The following is an 18,597-nucleotide window of genomic DNA, read 5'->3' on the forward strand; positions in this document are numbered from 1 at the left end:
CGCAGCGTGCATGTAATTCCACATCTTTAATAAAGTGAAACCTTCACAAAAAAAACAGGTAAACAGAAACCGAATGTGACGCAACCGTGGTGCACACAACACAGGTGGGAGAAAAGCTACCTAAGTATGATTCCCAATCAGAGACAACGATAGACAGTTGCCTCTGATTGGGAACCATACCTGGCCAAAAACAAAGAAATAGAAAACATAGAATGCCCACCCAAATCACACCCTGACCTAACCAAATAGAGAAATAAAAAGGCTTTCTAAGGTCAGGGCGTGACAGAATGGAATTAGAAAATATACATATAAAGATATGGTTGAGCAATGACAGAGCGGCATAGGCAAGATGCAATAGATGGTATAAAATACAGTATATACATATGAGATGAGTAATACAAGATATGTAAACATTATTAAAGTGGCATTATTATAGTGACTAGTGATACCTTTATCAAAGGGGCAATGATTTCAAGTTTGTATGTAGGCAGCAGCCTCTCTGTGTTAGTGATGGCTGTTTAACAGTCTGATGGCCTTGAGATAGAAGCTGTTTTTCAGTCTCTCGGTCCCAGCTTTGATGCACCTGTACTGACCCTCTGGAGAGCCTTGCAGTTGTGGGTGGTGCAGATGTCATACCAGGCGGTGAAACAGCCCAACAGGATGCTCTCAATTGTGCATCTGTAAAAGTTTGTGAGGGTTTTAGATGACAAACCAAATTTCTTCAGCCTCCTGAGGCGCTGTTGCGCATTCTTCCCCACACTGTCCGTGTGGGTAGACCATTTCAGTTTGTCCGTGATGTGTACGGCGAGGAACTTAAAACTTTCCACCTTCTCCACTACTGTCCCGTCGATGTGGATAGGGGGGTGCTCCCTCTGCTGTTTCCTGAAGTCCACAATCATCTCCTTTGTTTTGTTGACGTTGAGTGAGAGACTGTTTTGCTGACACAATACTCCGGGTGCCCTCACCTCCCCCTGTATGCTGTCTCGTCGTTGTTGTAATCAAGCCTACTACTGTTGTGTCGTCTGCAAACTTGATGATTAAGTTGGAGGCGTGCATGGCCATGCAGTCATGGGTGAACAGAGAGTACAGAAGGGAGGCTAGCATGCACCCTTGTGGGGCCCCAGTGTTAAGGATCAGCGAAGTGTTGATGCTGTTTCCTACCTTCACCACCTGGGGGCCGCCGGTCAGGAAGTCCATGACCCAATTGCACAAGGCGGGGTTGAGACCCAGGGCTTCAAGCTTAATGATGAGCTTGGAGCGTACTTTGGTGTTGAACGCTGAGCTATAGTCAATGAATAGCATTCTTACATAGGTTTTCCTCTTGTCGAGATGGGATAGGGCAGTGTGCACTGTTATGGCGATTGCAATTTCAGTGGACCAATTGTGGAGGTAAACAAATTGAAGTGGGTCTAGGGTGACAAGTAAGGTGGAGGTGATATGATCCTTGACTAGGGATAGGGAGAGATTGAATATGTCCAGAAACACACCAGCCAGCTGGCCTGCTCATGATCTGAGGACGCTGCTAGTGATGCCGTCTGGGCCGATAGCCTTGCAAGGGTTAACACGTTTCGGCCACGGAGGAGAGCCCACAGTCCTTGGTTGCGGGCCACTTCGGTGGCACTGTATTATCCTTAAAGCTAGCAAAGAAGATGTTTAGTTTGTCTGGAAGCAATTTGGTGTCTGTGATGTGGCTGGTTCTCTTTTTGTGATCTGTGATTGTCTATAGACCCTTCCACATACGTCTCGTGTCTGAGCCGTTGAATTGCGACTCCACTTTGTCTCTACATTGACTTTTCGCTTGTTTGGTTGCTTTGCGGAGGGAATAACTGCCATATTCCCAGTCACCTTTCCATGCTTAAATGCGGTGGTTCGAACTTTAAGTTTTGCTTGAATGCCGCCACCTATCCACGGTTTCTGGTTAGGGTAGGTTTTAATTAGGGTAGGTCTTAATTTCGATGGGCAAGGGAGAAAAACACTTGTAGTGTTGGACACAATCTGGAATCTGCATGTCACTGTGACTTGTGGCCAATTAGCTAACGTAAAGACAAGCTGGTGTGAATGACCAGTGTAACGGTGTTGTATCGAGGTGTTTCCCTCTGTTGCTTCCCACTGGGCAGCAGTTGCATCACTGGGCAGCTGTAGCTAATGTGGCCAAATCATTTCACTCAATTACTTCAAGGGAAGTAACTAGATTAGCGGTCTCCAACCTTTTCAAGCCTTATCCAACAAAACATCAAATATTAAAAACTTCTCCGGGATCGGTGTCCCGTCCATGGGACGGTTGAGCTAACGTAGGCTAATGTGATTAGCATGAGGTTGTAAGTAACAAGGACATTTCCCAGGACATAGACATATCTGATATTGGCAGAAAACTTTAATTCTTGTTAGTCTAACTGCTGTAAAATGGTGCCGGAAGAAATGGCAGCAGTTTTACTGGCGCCCAACCAATTGTGTTATTATGTGTTTTTTTTCGCGATATTTGTAACTTATTTTGTACATAATGTTTCTGCAACCGTATCTTATGGCAAAAAAGAGCTTCTGGATATCAGGACAGTGATCACTCACATCGGATTAGACAAAGATTTTTTCTACAACAAGCAGGATGCACAGGACATTCTCCAAACACCCGGATGCCTCGTGAGGACCCGCAGAAGGCGAGTGGGAAAGCTGACATTACCGTCAATACTACTCGCCAACGTGCAATCATTGGACAATAAATTAGACGAGGTATGTTCACGAATATCCTACCAACGGGACATCAAAAACTGTAATGTCCAATGTTTCACGGAATCGTGGCTGGATGACGACATGGATATTCAGCTAGCGGGATATACGCTGCACCAGAAAGATAGAACAGCACACTACGGTAAGACGAGGGGAAGGGGGGCGGGGGGTCAGTGCATATTTGTAAAAAACAGCTGGTGCAAGAAATCTAAAGAAGTCTCTAGATTTTGCTCGCCTGAAGTAGAGTATATTGTGATAATTTGCAGGCCACACAACTTGACTAGAGAGTTTTGTAGCTGTTTATTTACCACCACAGACAGATGCTGGCACTAAGACCACACTCAGTCAGCTGTATAAGGAAATAAGAAAACAGGAAACCACTCACCCAGAGGGGGCGCTCCTAGTGGCCGGAGACTTTAATGCAGGGAAACTTAAATCAGTTCTACCTAATTTCTATCAACATGTTAAATGTGCAACCAGAGGGAAAAAAATTCTATATCACCTGTACTCCAATCACAGAGACGCGTACAAAACCCTCCCTCGTCCTCCATTTGGTAAATCCAACCACAAATCTAACCAGATTCCTGGTTACAAGCAAAAATTAAAGCAGGAAGCACCAGTGACTCGGTCTATAAGAAAGTGGTGAGATGAAGCAGAAGCTAAACTAAAGGACTGTTTTGCTATCACAGACTGGAACATATTCCGGGATTCTTCCGATGGCATTGAAGAGTACACCACACAGTCACTGGCTTTATCAATAAGTGCATCGAGGACCTTGTCCCCACAGTGACTGTACGTACATACCCCAACCAGAAGCCATGGATTACAGGCAAGATTTGCACTGAGCTAAAGGGTAGAGCTGCCGCTTTCAAGGTGCGGGACTCCAACCCGGAAGCTTGCAAAAAATCCTGCTATGCCCTGAGACGAACCATAAAACAGGTAAAGCGTAAATACAGCGCTAAGATTGAATTATACCACACCGGCTCCGACGCTAGTCTTATGTGGCAGGGCTTGCAAACTATTACAGACAACAAAGGGAAGCACAGCCGCGAGCTAACCAGTGACACGAGCCTACCAGACGAGCTAAATCACTTCTATGCTCGCTTCGAGGCAAGCAACACTGAGGCATGCATGAGAGCATCAGCTGTTCCGGACGACTGTGTGATCACGCTCTCCGTAGCCGACGTGAGTAAGACCTTTCAACAGGTCAACATACACAAGGCTGCGGGGCCAGACGGATTACCAGGACATGTGATCCGGGCATGTGCTGATTAATTGGCAGGTGTCTTCACTGACATTTTCAACGTGTCCCTGATTGAGTCTGTAATACCAACATGTTTCAAGCAGACCACCATAGTTCCTGTGCCCAAGAACACAAAGGCAACCTGCCTAAATGACTACAGACCCGTAGCACTCACAGACGTAGCCATGAAGTGCTTTGAATGGATGGTCATGGCTCACATCTAAAACATTATCCCAGAAACCCTAGACCCACTCCAATTTGCATACCGCCCAAACAGATCCACAGATGATGCAATCTCTATTGCACTCCACACTGCCCTTTCCCACCTGGACAAAAGGAACACTTATGTGAGATTGCTATTCATTGACTACAGCTCAGCGTTCAACACCATAGTACCCTCAAAGCTCATCACTAAGCTAAGGATCCTGGGACTAAACACCTCCTTCTGCAACTGGATCCTGGACTTCCTGTCGGGCCAACCCCAGGTGGTGAGGATTGGTGGCAACACATCTGCCACGCTGATCCTCAACACTGGAGCTCCCCAGGGGTGTGTGCTCAGTCCCCTCCTGTAGTCCCTGTTCACCCACGACTGCATGGCCAGGCAAGACTCCAACACCATCATTAAGTTTGCAGACAACACAACAGTGGTAGGCCTGATCACCGACAACGATGAGACAGCCTATAGGGAGGAGATCAGAGACCTGGCCGGGTGGTGCCAGAATAACAACCTATCCCTCAACGTAACCAAGACTAAGGAGATGATTGTGGACTGCAGGAAAAGAAAGACCAAACACGCCCCCATTCTCATCGACGGGGCTGTAGTGGAGCAGGCTGAGAGCTTCAAGTTCCTTGGATTCCACATCAACAACAAACTAGAATGGTCCAAACACACCAAGACAGTCGTGAAGAGGTTACGACAAAGCCTATTCAGGAAACTAAAAAGATTTGGCATGGGTCCTGAGATCCTCAAAAGGTTCTACAGCTGCAACATCGAGAGCATCCTGACTGGTTGCATCACTGCCTGGTACGGCAATTGCTCGGCCTCCGACCACAAGACACTACAGAGAGTAGTGCATACGGCCCAGTTCATCACTGGGGCTAAGCTGCCTGCCATCCAGGACCTCTGCACCAGGCGGTGTCAGAGGAAGGCCCTAAAAATGGTCAAAGACCCCAGCCACCCCAGTCATAGACTGTTCTCTCTACTACCACATGGCAAGCGATACTGGAGTGCCAAGTCTAGGACAAAAAGGCTTCTCAACAGTTTTTACCCCCAAGACATAAGACTCCTGAACAGGTAATCAAATGGCTACCCAGACTATTTGCATTGTGTGCCCCCCAACCCCTCTTTTTACGCTACTGCTACTCTCTGTTCATCATATATGCATAGTCAATTTAACCATATCTACATTAACATACTACCTCAATCAGCCTGACTAACCGGTGTCTGTATGTAGCCTCGCTACTTTTATAGCCTCGCTACTGTATATAGCCTCGCTACTGTTATTTTTCACTTTATTTTTACTGTTGTTTTATTTCTTTACTTACCTATTGTTCACCTAATACCTTTTTTGGACACTATTGGTTAGAGCCTGTAAGTAAGCATTTCACTGTAATGTCTACACCTGTTGTATTCGGCGCACGTGACAAATTAACTTTGATTTGATCTGTCCAATTTACAGTAGCTATTACAGTGAAATAATACCATGCTATTGTTTGAGGAAGGTGCACCATTTTGAACATGAGAAGTTATTAATAAACAAATGATGCACATTTGGGCAGTCTTGATACAACATTTTTAACAGAAATGCAATGGCTCATTGGAACGGTCTATAACTTTGCACATACACTGCTGCCATCTAAAATTTCCCTGGATGGATTGTGCTCGGGTTTTGTCTGCCAAATCAGTTCTGTTATACTCACAGACATTATTTTAACAGTTTTTCGAAACTTTAGAGTGTTTTCTATCGAATACTACCATGCATATGAATATCCTAGCTTCTGGGCCTGAGTAACAGGCAGTTTACTTTGGGCACGCTTTTCAAGCGTAATATATTTTTGGCACCAGGCATGTCTGTATAGTCTCTCTCTTCCCTCTCAGAATGTTTACTCACTGACCTTTGTGGGTAGCCGTGGCAACTGAAAGGTCAGGTGTGTTTGCTGTATTTTGGACAGCAGCTATCTCGAGGTGTAAAATAATTTAATACCTCTGTAAATGGTAAAGAATATAGGTCTAACACTAGGGCTGTGCTTGAAATGTCGCCATGTTCCCAGTATAGTGCACTCTTATGGGTCCTGGTCAAAAGTAGTGCACTATATATAGGGAATAGGGTGACATTTTGGATGCAGGCTAGTTGTTGAATTCACTTTGACTTGAAACCTCCCATTCCTCTTTCCTCTTCCTGTCCAGGTGACCAATAAGGTGGAGCTGGAGCCCAGGCAGTTTGTTGATTGGATGAGACTGGAGCCCCAGTCTGTGGTGTGGCTTCCTGTGCTACATAGAGTGGCGGCTGCTGAGACCGCCAAGCACCAGGCCAAGTGTAACATCTGTAAAGAGTGTCCCATTGTAGGGTTCAGGTAAAAATACACACAAACGCATATAGGCACAAATGTGCACACACACACAGCAACTTTGATGTTAGTTCCTTTTTCTTTTTTTCCTTTTTGGGGGGGCGGTAGATCAGCTTTAAAATTGAAGATAGATTGTGGTTTCCATCAATTTAATTGTCTGCATAATTTCCAATCCCCCATATATTTTTGGGGAAATATATATATATATAAAAATTATATATCTTTATTATTTTCCCGTAACCCTGACATTAATCCCTAATTGGAGTAAACGAATAGACAACAACACTTAGGCTTCTACTTCCAACTTAAACATACATTTTTATATTTTGTTTGTTTTTAGTCCCATCCTTCAGCTCCACTCAATCCCTCCCATCTATCTCTGAACACCATCCAGTTTTGATTTCTATTTGCCATACAGTACCAGTCAAACATTTGGACACACCTACTCATTCAAGGGTTTTTCATTGCATTGAGGTCAGTGAAGGTCAGTCAATCTGGGAAATGTTAAGACATTTTGAGGCATTCCTACTAATCTTTCAGAAAACCAGTTCAGATTTAAGTTCATTATATAAATAGGCACACTTAATTTTGTCTGGCTTGCCATTCCAAATTAAATGGAAAAAAATGTTGCTCATTAAATTTAAAAATGCCACCAGGCCATAAGCAAATAGTTAAACTGGGATATGACTAAAAAGTTAATCAGGGTGATTTTTAAACAAATAGACAGATATTTTCCTTTCCACGGTAGCAAGATCTTATCTATTTTTGTCCCCCCCCACACACACACACACACACACACACACACACACACACACACACACACACACACACACACACACACACACACACACACACACACACACACACACACACACACACACACACACACACACACACACACACACACACACACACACACACACACACCCAGTGGGTTCATGCATGCTGGTCTCCCTGCTCTAGTAGAGTAGAGCAGAAAGGGCAGGCCTGCTCTGGAGGGCAGGCATTTATCTAAATGCCAGCAGATCATAAACTTCTGACTAAATACCAACTGGAGGAGGACATCTAGAATCACACGCGCTTGCACACGCGCGTACACACAGACGCAGACATCCACAAACAGTGCATAAGAGACCACCCCTGTGATACTGGGGGTCTCAAAAGACTCCTAAAGGTCTCTCTCACACAAATGAACAAACACCACCATCTGATATGTCAGTAGTTTAACATAATCACACTCTTATGATTCCAAAGACCTCCCTGTGATGAGCTGAGTTCAAAGATGTCCACAGGCCACACCAGGAGACATTTGACACGACACATTCCTTTGGTCGTCTGTCAGGAGGGAGAGGGAGAGGGAGAGGGAGAGGGAGAGGGAGAGGGAGAGGGACACACTGAAGCCTGAAGGCCCAGAACATCCAATCAATCAGAATAAACCAAATTACAACACAGTCAAAACAAAACTACATTGCTTATTGGGAAACACAAGCACAAACACAAAGCAAAATGCAGTGCTATCTGGCCCTAAATCGACAGTACACCGTGGCTAAATATTTGACCATGGTTACTGATCAAAACCTTAGAAAAAGTACAGGCTCGGTGAGCACAGCCTTGCCATTGAGAAGGGTAGACACAGGAAAACCTGGCTCCCTGTAGTGGAAAGGCTGTGCAACCACTGCACAACAGCAGAACCTGAGACGGAGCTGCATTTCCTGACAAAATGTCAAAAATATAGTGTCATTTTCCCAAATTTGAAACCCTTATTCAAGGTTTCAAAGACCTCTCTGATGAGGATAGGCTACCCGTCCTGTTGGGGGAGGACGCAGAGTGCTGTGGGTTGGCAGCACACTACATTGCTGCCTGCCATAAGTTGAGGGACAGTGTCTGACAGACCAATCAACCTGCACATGTACTCAACTGTATGCTTATTGTTATTGTTGAATGTATGGTTATTTTGACCCTTGGTTATTGTTGTTACTGTTGACCCGTTGACATTTTTGATTCTCATTTTTAGTTATATTGTAAATTTCCAAAATAAGCTTTGGCAATATGTACATTGTTACGTCATGCCAATAAAGCAAATTGAATTGAATTGAGAGAGAGATAGATAGAGAGAGAGAGAGTAGGCGTCTGTGTCAAGGCTAATGAAAAGGTTGCTGTGTAGTGGGACGTGGGGTATACTGTGCTCTACTGTCTGATGCATTGCTATGGGCCCTGTCATCACTCAGATCACCTTGGCTGTGGTAGAGGAGAGAGAAACAGAGGGATGGAAGACTTCTGATGTTGGGCATGAATTCGGCCCATCTTAATTTACAGTTGTCTTACGAATGTCTTATATACTCTGACTTGAGTACGATGAAAAGGTGTTTTGGGATAGAGCTGCAGGTGCTTCATTTCGATCTTAGCAGAGGAATTGGAGAGAGAAGGTGATGACAGGAGGCCCTGGAATAGCCAATATGAGAGCATAACAGAACACACACACACATGCACATGAAAGAACAAGATTGGGAAATGGAGGAATCTGTTTGACGGAATCATTACTCGTATTATCTTGTTTTTCCCTAGGTATCGCAGTCTGAAGCACTTTAACTATGACGTGTGTCAGAGCTGCTTCTTCTCTGGACGAACCGCCAAGGGCCACAAGCTCAACTACCCCATGGTGGAGTACTGTACGCCGGTGAGGAACACACACACACACACACACACACACACACACACACACACACACACACACACACACACACACACACACACACACACACACACACACACACACACACACACACACACACACACACACACACACACACACACACACACACACACACACACACACACACACACACACACACACACACACACACACACACACACACACACACACACACACACACACACACACACACACACACACACACACACACACACACACACACACACACACACACACACACACACACACACACACACACACACACACACACACACACACACACACACACACACACACACACACACACACACACACACACACACACACACACACACACACACACACACACACACACACACACACACACACACACACACACACACACACACACACACACACACACACACACACACACACACACACACACACACACACACACACACACACACACACACACACACACACACACACACACACACACACACACACACACACACACACACACACACACACACACACACACACACACACACACACACACACACACACACACACACACACACACACACACACACACACACACACACACACACACACACACACACACACACACACACACACACACACACACACACACACACACACACACACACACACACACACACACACACACACACACACACACACACACACACACACACACACACACACACACACACACACACACACACACACACACACACACACACACACACACACACACACACACACACACACACACACACACACACACACACACACACACACACACACACACACACACACACACACACACACACACACACACACACACACACACACACACACACACACACACACACACACACACACACACACACACACACACACACACACACACACACACACACACACACACACACACACACACACACACACACACACACACACACACACACACACACACACACCTCTGTGCAACCTCATTCAACAAATCACTAGTTTTGCAACTTGTCTTGCCAGCTACATCAACTTCAGGAGCCCGGAGCAAATTGGATTTGACTGAAAAAAACATAAAATAATTTTTATAATTTCTGTGAGAAAGGCGTTTTTCGCCACACACACATAGAGAGAGACAGTGAGGCAGAGAGAGAGAGACATAATGACATTTGACTTGTGAGTTTACTGTTTTTTTTAAACTTTTGTTTATTATCTTTTTCACTTGCTTTGGCAATGTAAACATATGTTTCCCATGCCAATAAAGCCCTTAAATAGAAATGAATGGAATTAAGAGAATAGTAGAGATATATATATATATATATATATATATATATATATATATACACTACAGGACAAAACTTATCATGCAAGGTTTTTATTTTTTATTGAAGACATCAAAACTATGAAATAACACATATGGAATCATGAAGTAACCAAAAAGGTGTGAAACAAATCAAAATATGTTTTAGATTTGAGATTCTTCAAAGCCTTGATGACAACTTTGCACACTGTAGGCACTCTCTCAACCAGCTTCATGAGGTAGTCACCTGGAATGCGTTTCAATTAGCATGTGTGCCTTCTTAAAAGTTAATTTGTGGAAATTATATCCTTCTTAATACGTTTGAGCCAATCAGTTGTATTGTGACAAGGTAGGGAGTTAGCCCTATTTGGTATTAGGTTCAAATAATGTCAAGAAAAGCTCAAATAAGCAAAGAGAAACAATAGTCCATCATTACTTCAAGAACTTTGAAAGTCTCTTCAAGTGCAGTCTCAAAAAACATCAACCGCTATGATGAAACTGGCTCTCATGAGGACCGCCACATGAATGTAAGACCCAGAGTTACTTCTGCTGCAGAGGATAAGATCATTAGAGTTACCAGCCTCAGAAATTGTAGACAAAATAAATGCTTCACAGTATTTAGACTCTGAATCAGGCCTTCATGGTCGAATTGCTGCAAAGAAACCACTACTAAAGGACAACAATAATAAGAAGAGACTTGCTTGGGCCAAGAAACACGAGCAATAGACATTAGACTGGTGGAAATCTGTCCTTTGGTCTGGAGTCCGAATTGGAGATTTTTGGTTCCAACCGCCATGTCTTTGTGAGAAGCGGTGTAGGTCAACGGATGATCTCTGCATGCGTATTTCCCACGGTAAAACATGGAGGAGGAGGTCTTATGGTGTGGGGGTGCTTTGCTGGTGACGCTGTCTCTGATTTATTTAGAATTCAAGGCACACTTAACCAGCATGGCTACCACAGCATTCTGCAGCGACACGCCATCCCATCTGGTTTGTGCTTAGTCCCTGTGCCCAAGCATAGTCCCTGTGCCCAAGCATAGACCCTGTCCCAAGCATAGTCCCTGTGCCCAATAAAGCGAAGGTAATCTGCCTAAATGACTACCGCGCCGTAGCATACACGTCGGTAGCCATGAAGTGCTTTGAATGGCTGGTCATGGCTCACATCAACACCATCATCCCTGAAATCCTAGACCCACTCCAATTTGCATACCGCCCCAACAGATCCACAGATGCAAAATCTATTGCACTCCACACTGCCCTTTCCCACCTGGACAAAAGGAACACCATCATTAAGTTTGATGATGACACAACAGTGGAAGGCCTGATCCCCGACAACGATGAGACATCCTATAGGTTGGAGGTCAGAGACCTGGCAGTGTGGTGCAAGGACAACAACCTCTCCCTCAATGTGAGCAAGACAAAGTAGCTGATCGTGGACTGTTGGAAAATGAGGGCCAAACAGGCCCCCATTAACATTGACCGGGTTGTAGTGGATTGAGTCGAGAGTTTCCTTGGTGTCCACATCACCAACAAACTATCATGGTTCAAACACACCAAGATAGTCGTGAAGAAAATATTTTACCCTCAGGAAAATATTTGGTATGGGTCCCCAGATCCTCAAAAAGTTATACAGCTGCACCATCGAGAGCATCCCGACTTGTTGCATCACCGACTACACAGGGTAGTGCGTACAGCCCAGTACATCACTGGGACCAATCTTCCCGCCATCCAGGACCTATATACTAGGCGTTGTCCCAAAAATTTGGCCCAAAATTCTGTCAGACTCGTCACCCAATTCATAGACTGTTCTATCTGCTACCGCACGGCAAGCGGTACCGGAGCGACAAGTCTATATCCAAAAGGCTCCTTAACAGCTTCTACCCCCAAGCCATAAGACTGCTGAACAATTAATCAAATGGCCAGCCGGACTGTTTACATTGACACCCCCTCCCCTTTTGTTTTTACACTGCTGCTACTCGCTGTTAATTATCTATGCATAGTCACTTTACCTCTACCTACAGTACAAATTACCTCGACTAACCTGTACCCCCGCACATTGACTTGGTACCGGTACCCCATGTATATAGCCTCGTTATTGTTATTTTATTGTGTTTCTTTTTATTTTATTTTTTAACTTTAGTTCATTTAGTAAATATTTTCTTAATTCTATTTCTTGAACTGCATTGTTGGTTAAGGGCTTGTAAGTAAGCATTTCACGATAAGGTCTACACCTGTTGTATGCAGCACGTGACAAATGCAATTGGATTTGATTAGAAATTTGGTTGCTAATTAACTCATTAACGAGGAACACAGCCAGATAAAAAACATACATTTAACACTCCTCTCCGTCTTGCAATCTTTCTCCTCTCTCTCTCTCTCTCCTCCAGACCACTTCAGGTGAGGACATGCGTGATTTCACCAAGGTGCTGAAAAACAAGTTCCGCTCCAAGAAGTACTTTGCCAAGCACCCCCGCTTGGGCTATTTACCAGTCCAGACTGTTCTTGATGGAGACAATATGGAGATGTAAGTGCCTTGAAGGGATGGTCTCGTTGTGTTGCCCTCCTGTCAAGACTTTAATTTACACTCCCTGTGTGTTTATTTACCTGTCTGCGGAGCGTTATACCCTCTGGCAGACTCAGGCAATTTATCTCCCGTGTAGCACAGAGCTGTAGCACAGGGTTGCTGCTCTGCTGTGGAGTGAGTCTGTCGGAATTTACGCTGGTCGCTCGCTCAGACACACATAAATCCTCAGTAATGGTGTTTAGCTATTGCAGATTATGCAGATGCTAAAGTCAGGTGGCGGGAGGTGTGAGTTATGTCCCCCTCTCTGTCTCCATCAACTAGTAGCTTCATAGAATGTCTCTCTTTCTCCCCACATCTCTTTATTTCACCCATTTTTGCTATATCCTCCTCTATCAGTATCTTTCCATCTTTGTATGTCTCTCTCTCTCTCTTTCTCTCTCTCCTTCACACAGACGCGCACACACACACTCACGCACGCACATTCCAGATCTATACAGCCACTCCTCAGATTAATTACCCCACCATCCTCATTCCACTCATCTCTCCACTCTGTCCTTCTTTTCCTCCCACCTCTCTCTATGCCTAAGACATAAAATACATTACCAAAAGTATATGGACACCTGTTCATCGAAATTCTAATTCCAAAATCATGGGCATTGATATTGAGGTTGAGCACTGATGTTGGGCGATTAGGCCTGGCTTGCAGTCGGTGTTCCAATTCATCTCAAAGGTGTTCGATGGGGTTAAGGTCAGGGTTCTCTGCAGGCAGGTCAAGTTCTTCCACACCAATCTCGACAATCCTTTTCTGTATGGACCTCGCTTTGTGCACGGGAGCATTGTCATGCTGAAACAGGAAAGGGCCTTCCCCAAACTGTTGCCACAAAGTTGGAAGCACAGTATCGTCTAGAATGTCATTGTATACTGTAGCGTTAAGATTTCCCTTCACTGGAACTTACGGGCCTAGCCCGAACCATGAAAAACAGCCCAAGACCATTATTCCTCCTCCACCAAACTTTCCAGTTGGCACTGTGCATTGGGTCAGGTAGTATTCACCTGGCATCCGCTAAAATCAGATTCGTCTGTCGGACTGCTAGATGGTGAAGCGTGATTCATCACTCCAGAGAACGCATTTCCATTGCCCCAGAGTCCAATGGCTGCGAGCTTTACACGACTCCAGCCTATTCTTGGCATTGTGCATGCTGATCTTAGGCTTGTCTGTGTGGCTGCTCGGCCATGGAAACCCATTTCATGAAGCTCCCGACGAACAGTTCTTGTGCTGACGTTACTTCCAGAGACAGTTTGGAACTCGGTAGCGAGTGTTGCAACCGAGGACAGACGATTTTTACGCGTTTAAGCACTTGGCAGTCCCATTCTGTGAGCTTGTGTGGCATACCACTTTGCGGCTGAGCCGTTGTTGCTCCTATACATTTCCACTTCAAAATAGCAGCACTTACAGTTGACCGGGGCAGCTCTAGCAGGGCAGAAATCTGAAAGGTGGCATCCTATGACGGTGCCACATTGAAAGTCACTAAGCTCTTCAGTAAGGCCATTCTACTCCCAATGCTAGTCTATGGAGATGTGTGCTCGATATTATACACTTGTCAGAAACAGGTGTGGCTGAAATAGCCGAATCCACTAATTTGAAGGGGTGTCCACATACTTTAGTAAATATAGTGTACCACCTGCAGTGGTGTGTACCTGACAAATGCCTTTAAAAGGTGGAAAATCAGGAAGGGATTCTTTAAAATGCTGCAAAGGAAATGGTGACTTGAATATGACTATTCAAAACAATCACACCCACTGTTAACTCCCTCCCACCTGCTCTTCCTTCATCACACGACAAATAGGATATCTAACACAGAGGCATATGTTAATTTGAAAGACGCATTGGAGCCACCTACCTTGCTGTGTTATGTGTCGTTCACCACCCTTATTTGTGAGAGCTCAGGATAAGGCTGTACACTACATTAACTATAGCAGGGAGTCTGATGAGTTTAGGAGTTGCGTGGTTTGGAGTTTGAGAGCGTGCATTTGGGGACTCATCTTAAGACACATTAACTCAGACTTTTGTGTGGAGTCAATAACACATCACAGAGATGTACACATTCTGACAAACACAAAACACAAACACGCACTTCTGTCAACCCGAGCAGAGGCGGCAGTAGTGAGCGCGGGCTAATGAAATTCCTCCTGAACATATGGCAGTGTTTCTGTGTTCCCAGCACCCTCTCTGTCTGTCTGTCAAGCAAGGAAAGGTGTCGGAATGCACATGTGTTGTTTACCCCCCTTATAGAGGAGAGGAGAGGGTGATAGAGGATGAGAGGAGAGGGGAGGAAAGAAACAGAAGTGAAAAAGTGTTAAGTGAAAAAGTGGGGGCAGCTTGTCCCTTAAGACCTGTTGAGCTGCACTGGCGTACAAGTGTTTTTGAAATAATCAGGTTTGAATTTTATTTAATACGTGTTTTGGTATTCAGTGAAAAGATAGAATATATGACACAACATCATGCAAACAATAATAAGGAAAACCTTTTGCTACAGTATGGAACACTCAACACATGGAACTGTGTGTGTGTGTGTGTGTGTGTGTGTGTGTGTGTGTGTGTGTGTGTGTGTGTGTGTGTGTGTGTGTGTGTGTGTGTGTGTGTGTGTGTGTGTGTGTGTGTGTGTGTGTGTGTGTGTGTGTGTGTGTGTGTGTGTGTGTGTGTGTGTGTGTGCCATGTAGGCTAGTTGCTGTAGAAACTCCAGCAACATCTGTATAGTATCACATATGACACCACACTATATTCAGCACTCTGCACACACAACATCATGTGATCAAGGCTTTGCATATGAAAATGCCCTTCCCTCCCCTTCATTTTGAGAGTCAGTGTAGGAGTCTACTGTTGGCTTTGAACATACCAGTCAGTCCCTTTCCCTAATACACAAGTACACACACACACACACACACACACACACACACACAAAGTCTCCCTGATGGTGCCAGGGACATGCTTCAATGCAGAGACGTGTTTTTGTTTAGGTGTGAATTTCAATGAATCAGTTTTTGTTATGCAATGTGTTTAAAAATAATTGGAATAATTATTTTTACAGAAAATAGTTAATCCAACAGTTATTTGTTCACATTTTGTCAGAACGAGACTACTGAGTGTATTACGACTATTCTATATCAGGGGTATACATTGAGCATGTTTGTGTTTGTCATGTGATCATTGTGAATTTCTAACTTTTTTCCATAGTTGCTGGTTGTTGACAGTGACAATATCATTCCTGTCGATCACGGTGGTTAAATGTGGTTACTCGGTATACCCAGGGAGGTTGGCTGTAGTTGCGCTGTCCTTTGGCCTGCTGCCATCCCAGGGAAAAGTGAACTTAGGGCCCAGCATCACTGACTCTCCAGGCCCTTTACTCCTGCTGCCTGTTCTGACTGCGCTCTATACAGCAACAGCTGCAACATTAGTCAGAGCTAAACGCTCCAAAGGTCGCCCTCTCTCCTTCCTCCCTCGCTCTCTTCATCTTTTTCATAAGATTGCACCCTTTCAGCCTGTCATGAGAAAAATTGGAGGAGAGAAAACCGTCACATCACAGCAGTGTGTCTGGTTTTGAAAAATTCTACTGAAACCTTAGTTGGTGTTGTTCTGTCGAGAAAAAAAAACGTCCTAATGGCACCAGTTAACGGGGTTGCACAAAGTGCTAGCACACTGCAGACAGCAGTCCCAAATAGTGCAATCTCAGCTTCACTGAGTGATCATGTACAATAGGAGTCTCATTTTGGCAGAGAAGAGACTACGGCTTTCTTTACCAATGCGAGACACACACACACACACACATCCGCGATTCAGTGTTTTGCGTTTGAATGTCTCCACTTTCATATTGCGAACTATAACACAAGGAATGATCTAACTTTCAGAGCTCACAAGCAATTACCTTAGCCTCTCAAACGTCCTTTCCTTCTCTTCCTATCACATCTATATTTAGCAGCTGTTATTTTTCGGTACATTACATTCATTTTTTTTGTTGCACTGTGCATTCCAAGTTTAGACATTTTGAAGACTGCAAATGAATTGTAACTGTAATAAGGGAACGGCACAGATAGGATATGGTACTTTGATAATCTCGGTAATTGTCACGCCCTGATCTTAGAGATCCTTTTTATGTCTCTATTTTGGTTTGGTCAGGGCGTGAGTTGGGGTGGGCATTCTATGTTTTGTGTTCTATGTTTTTTATTTCTGTGTGTTTGGCCAGGTGTGGTTCTCAATCAGAGGCAGCTGTCTATCTGTCACGTTCCTGACCTTATTTCCTTTGTTTTGTCTTTGTTTAGTTGGTCAGGACGTGAGCTGTCTTTTTCCGTCTTCGTTTAATAAACTATAAGTATGTATTCAAACGACGCTGCATTTTGGTTCGATCCTTGCTCCTCCTCAGACGAGGAGGAAAACGACCGTTACACTATCGTTGTCTCTGATTGAGAACCATACTTAGGTAGCCTTTTCCCACCTGTATTTTGTGGGTAGTTGTTTTCTGTCTTTGTGTCTGTACCACACAGGACTGTTTCGTTTCGTTATTTCTCTTTGTTATTTTTGTTTAGTGTTCTGTTTTAATAAATACACATGAACACTTACCACGCTGCGCTTTGGTCCGATGATTCCTCATCTTCAGACGACAAACGTGACAGTAATGCCGGCAAATGTCAAGTAAGCCTAATAATAGCTGCAAATTTGTCCTTGCAATCAATCAGTGCTGAAATGAAAAAGCATACTTAGCTACTACGGTAAATACAGGCTTGGAGCTACATAACCTTGCTTGTAAGTTAATATTCCACAAAAATGATTTAAATAGGAAATCAGTTACAATATCATTTGGAAATGAATAGTTTAATTATTGGAAACCATTGGACCATCGGCTTAAGACGAAAGGGAAGATTTCATTTGGAGCAGGCTTTGAGAATAGGATGAACTTGCTCCTAAGGTCAGTGTATTTTCATCTATAATAGTAAAGGTTAGGATTTGGTGTGGGCAAGCTGATACTAGATCTGTGCCTAAGGGCAACATCTACCTGGTGTGCTGCGTGCTCCTGTTGTCACACCACTGCTGGCTATACCAAGCATAGACCCTCTTGTGCTGTTGGTTGGAACCCTACCACCTGTACTCTCCTCCTGTTGTATTTGGTTCTTGAACGTGTTCCTGTTATGTGGTCCTAAATATTGATTTTCTGTGGTGCCTTTCCTCCCCTCCCGTCCCTGCCTCCTTCCGTCCGTTTCTCTTGCAGTCCCGTCACTCTCATCAGCATGTGTCCGGAGCAGTATGAGTGAGTATCTGCATGTGTCCCCTCCCTCCCCCCTTCCAGATCAGAATGTTCTTCCCCATGTCCCTATACATCTAAAACTCACCACCCCAACCACCCCCACTCAGCCGTCATACCGCATGTTTGCCTGTCTGCCCGATCTACCAAGCAAGCACTTCCTCCTCCACTTCCTTACAGCATCCTCTTCCTCCTAACATCCTTTCGTCCCACT

At 44.5% G+C, this 18,597-nt stretch overlaps 1 protein-coding gene across 5 annotated transcripts in view; it reads left to right on the forward strand.

Moving 5' to 3' along the window:
• LOC139556650 (utrophin-like) overlaps positions 1-18,597 on the forward strand; it is a 185,734-nt gene that overhangs the window by 135,502 nt on the left and 31,635 nt on the right. For 4 of the 5 annotated variants that reach the window (XM_071370862.1, XM_071370857.1, XM_071370858.1 and 1 more), the window contains exons 14-17: positions 6,375-6,541; positions 9,101-9,212; positions 12,953-13,089; positions 18,351-18,389. In XM_071370862.1, coding sequence (XP_071226963.1) covers positions 6,375-6,541; positions 9,101-9,212; positions 12,953-13,089; positions 18,351-18,389 — 455 coding nt within the window. The remainder of the gene's footprint in view (positions 1-6,374; positions 6,542-9,100; positions 9,213-12,952; positions 13,090-18,350; positions 18,390-18,597) is intronic. The other variant, XM_071370860.1, reaches the window with a different exon arrangement.

This window comes from Salvelinus alpinus, chromosome 27, assembly GCF_045679555.1.
Source record: "Salvelinus alpinus chromosome 27, SLU_Salpinus.1, whole genome shotgun sequence".
Classification (NCBI taxonomy): Eukaryota; Metazoa; Chordata; class Actinopteri; order Salmoniformes; family Salmonidae; genus Salvelinus; species Salvelinus alpinus.